The sequence below is a fragment of the Hibiscus syriacus genome, unplaced genomic scaffold (assembly GCF_006381635.1).
Source record: "Hibiscus syriacus cultivar Baekdansim isolate YM2019G1 unplaced genomic scaffold, ASM638163v2 tig00111588_pilon, whole genome shotgun sequence".
Taxonomy (NCBI): Eukaryota; Viridiplantae; Streptophyta; class Magnoliopsida; order Malvales; family Malvaceae; genus Hibiscus; species Hibiscus syriacus.
This window is the reverse complement of record NW_024063130.1, coordinates 114892-117915: the sequence shown is the minus strand read 5'-3', so window position 1 is coordinate 117915 and position 3024 is coordinate 114892. Positions and strand designations below refer to the sequence as shown.

The 3024-nt window shown below is 39.1% G+C and overlaps 1 protein-coding gene across 1 annotated transcript; it reads right to left on the bottom strand.

Moving 5' to 3' along the window:
- Positions 1-332: 332 nt before the first annotated feature.
- LOC120165717 lies at positions 333-2763 on the bottom strand. Its single transcript, XM_039175176.1, has 2 exons — positions 2652-2763; positions 333-2165 (listed from the first exon to the last, which is right to left on the bottom strand). The coding sequence occupies exon 2, from the start codon at positions 2126-2128 to the stop codon at positions 395-397; it is 1734 nt and encodes a 577-aa protein (XP_039031107.1). The 5' UTR covers positions 2129-2165; positions 2652-2763; the 3' UTR covers positions 333-394.
- Between the last annotated feature and the right edge of the window lie 261 nt (positions 2764-3024).

Genomic DNA, 3024 nt, shown 5'->3' with positions numbered 1-3024 from the left:
AGGTTTCAAAGTGATGCACGAATTCCTTTGAATTGATTTAAATATATTCATGGCAGAAAGCAATTCATGAATGTCTTTCGTGTAAAAACCAAGGTGTGCTAAGTATACCGAACTCGAGTTGACCCAATCAATTCATGAACTAATGTAAAGTTATTTGAACTTGAAACTATATCGAGCTGAAGTAACCAAAAAATTAAAATAAGAATTGTTTACATCCAAACTGTCCAAATCTAAAGCAGAACATAACAGTTTCATCCACAAACGCACTTGTTTTGAGATGTTCATATTTGTTCACTTTGGCCTAACTCATAACTCAAGACTACAGAAGAGATGGCATTTAGCTAACATAAGGCGCAAAAAAGCTGTAACTATATGTAACATACATTCATGGGACTCATCGTTGCCTCCGTTGTTTCTTTGTCGAAAGAGTAGCGAAATCATCTTCTTCTCTATCTCCGTGTAAATAGAACCATAACTTCTTCTCCACGTTGAATCTCACGCATGGATCATGTTCATAGTGTAATCGATCCAAGGCGCCACTGACAACTTGATTGAGTTGTTCATCGGAGACTTCTTCCACGATGTATTGCGAGTCTTTTACAAGGACACAAACGTCGGCTCTAGTGCCCATATGGTCCGGCAATCGGGCAGCTGCATCCCTCACTAGAGAGAGGATTGTGATATTTGGTGGTCTATCTGCTTTAAGCATAAAATGTTCTCTGCATTTCGATGATGGCTTGCCGCTCCACCTTCGTAGTGGAGCAACTGTGGATTTTCTACCATCTAATGCAGTGTAAGAAAAGGCCCTCTCTGGAACAAAGTACCTAACAGCTTCTTCCTTTCTGAAATAATCCCTTATTTCTTTGGGGCATCTACTGATGGTAGCTACAGTTTTTCGAGGATGGACTTCTCTTAATCTTTCCGTTATATTGAAGGTTTTATGCATCAATGTCAATGGTGGTGCAGGGAGGCTTCCAATCTTTTGAAGAGACTCTTGAGCAATTTTCAACCAATCTGCAAAGCAGTTGGCTAATTTCAGAACTGTCCTGCTTGGAAGACCCCAAGCTTCGGACGATAAAGCTTCTTTCATATCATTGCGTGGCTTAATAGATAATGGACCGATCCAGCACCAACGCTTGTCACACTTGGAATAGACAGTGAGAGCCTTCCAGCCCTTTCCACCAAAGGGTGCTGTTGTTGACGAAAATATAGCAAGCGCACCTCGAACCAACTCCTGAAGTGGCTCCTGAGCTTCGAGAACGCAAGGATCCCCTGGATTCAATCTGACTCGCTCAACAATTTCAGACATGGTGAGACAGTGGTATCTGCTAATGCTTTCAGGATTGCTTTTAGCAGAATTGTTGCTTGATGCTGAAGGTTCATCTTTTGCATACGGAGTAATCATTGCGGTGCGAATGGCGGAAAGGAAATGTATGATGGAGAAAGCATTCCCCGGGTGAGCAGTGGGGCATCTTGAACCGAATTGCAAATTCTCAAATGGTTCCGGGATCAAGCCTTTCTGCTCTTGAACACTATTTGCAACCTCTGATCCTCCAAAGGAACCAGGTTGAGCTTTCACTTCCTTTAAACCACATTTCCCCAAGGAAGATTTACACGGTTTCTTTCTCTTCATGGAAGAAATTGGCAGTTCATTTTCATCAAGGACCTTTTCAGTCTTGACGCAAATGTATCTCCGTCCTGCCGTCTTTTTCAGCTTCAAACAATTCATTCCGAATTTTCTTACAGCATCGTTGCACATACATTCACCGCCAACTTTCGTTCTGGTCTGGTTTCGCTGACCAAAACAGGCTCCATTTCTTCCTGGTGATTGCAACTTAGTCTTAAGCAAACATAAACGATCATTTGATAGTTCCATCAGAATTAAAGCTGCTTCTATATCTTCCTCGATAAGTTTTATACCGTCCGTGATTTCAGCGACGCCTTCGCCGCCGGTTGTGCCCATTGTCGCACTATTAGCTTCACTCGAAACATTAGAAAATTGAGCTACATTTTCCATGTAACAAAGGTCCCCCATTGAACCCTCAATATCAGGGTACCTTACACTTTGAAACGAAGATGTCCATATAGGATTCTCTTTGCCGTGTTTCTTAGGGTTCAAGGCGAGCATGTCTCCTTCATTAACTATCAAAATTGATCATCAACATCTAATATGGAGAATCAACACAATCAATTAAAAACAATAAAGATTTCAAAGTGAAAAACACAGATAAAAATACCCTTTCGGCAAAATAAGATAATGACAAGAAATGCAAGACCAAAAAGCATCCGATTATAAACCAAACATAAAATCGAAAAAAAGGAATACCCATTGATTAAATCTAGCTTTATTTAACAGTATCTTACTACTCCATTGCTGATCCAGTGTACTTTCCTTCATTTTAAGATAATGCTACCGAGCATATAAATATATATGATCAAAGACTAATGAGAAATATACTCTAAATGTAGAGAAGAATCTTAAATCAGCAAGCAAAAAAAAATCAGTTTCTTGTTTCAAGAATTGGATTATCTGTGGGGAACTTGGAAAAATTTATATATTTGTGCATGTTTTGGACCGTTTTCAGAAGTACCGTGTGTTATTGGAAACTAAAAACAACGATCAAATCAGTTAACAGTTGAAAAGGTTTTACCTCAATGGTTTTCTCAAGAAACAAAAAGGAAAATCAGGGGTTCATTTGAGGCAACGTTGAGAGAGAGCCCTTTGGAGGAAGAAAAGTAGAGCGGGAAGAAAAGTAGAGAAGAGAAGAAGCGTGGTTATATGTGCTACATTCGAGACGAAGCCATTTTGAACAATTCTGTGTCATTCTGAAGTGGAAAAATGAATTGGGATTTGGGAGTATCAGCCTTGGACGCCCATTTGGAAGTTTGCTTTGTGGGCTTATCTCTTTATCAACTACAGTTTTTTAATAGTACACAATGATTATATCATACAATATTAGTTTAAAAAAGTTAGTCAATAACATCGTATACATATTTTGTAGATACAATTATTTAAATTTAAGA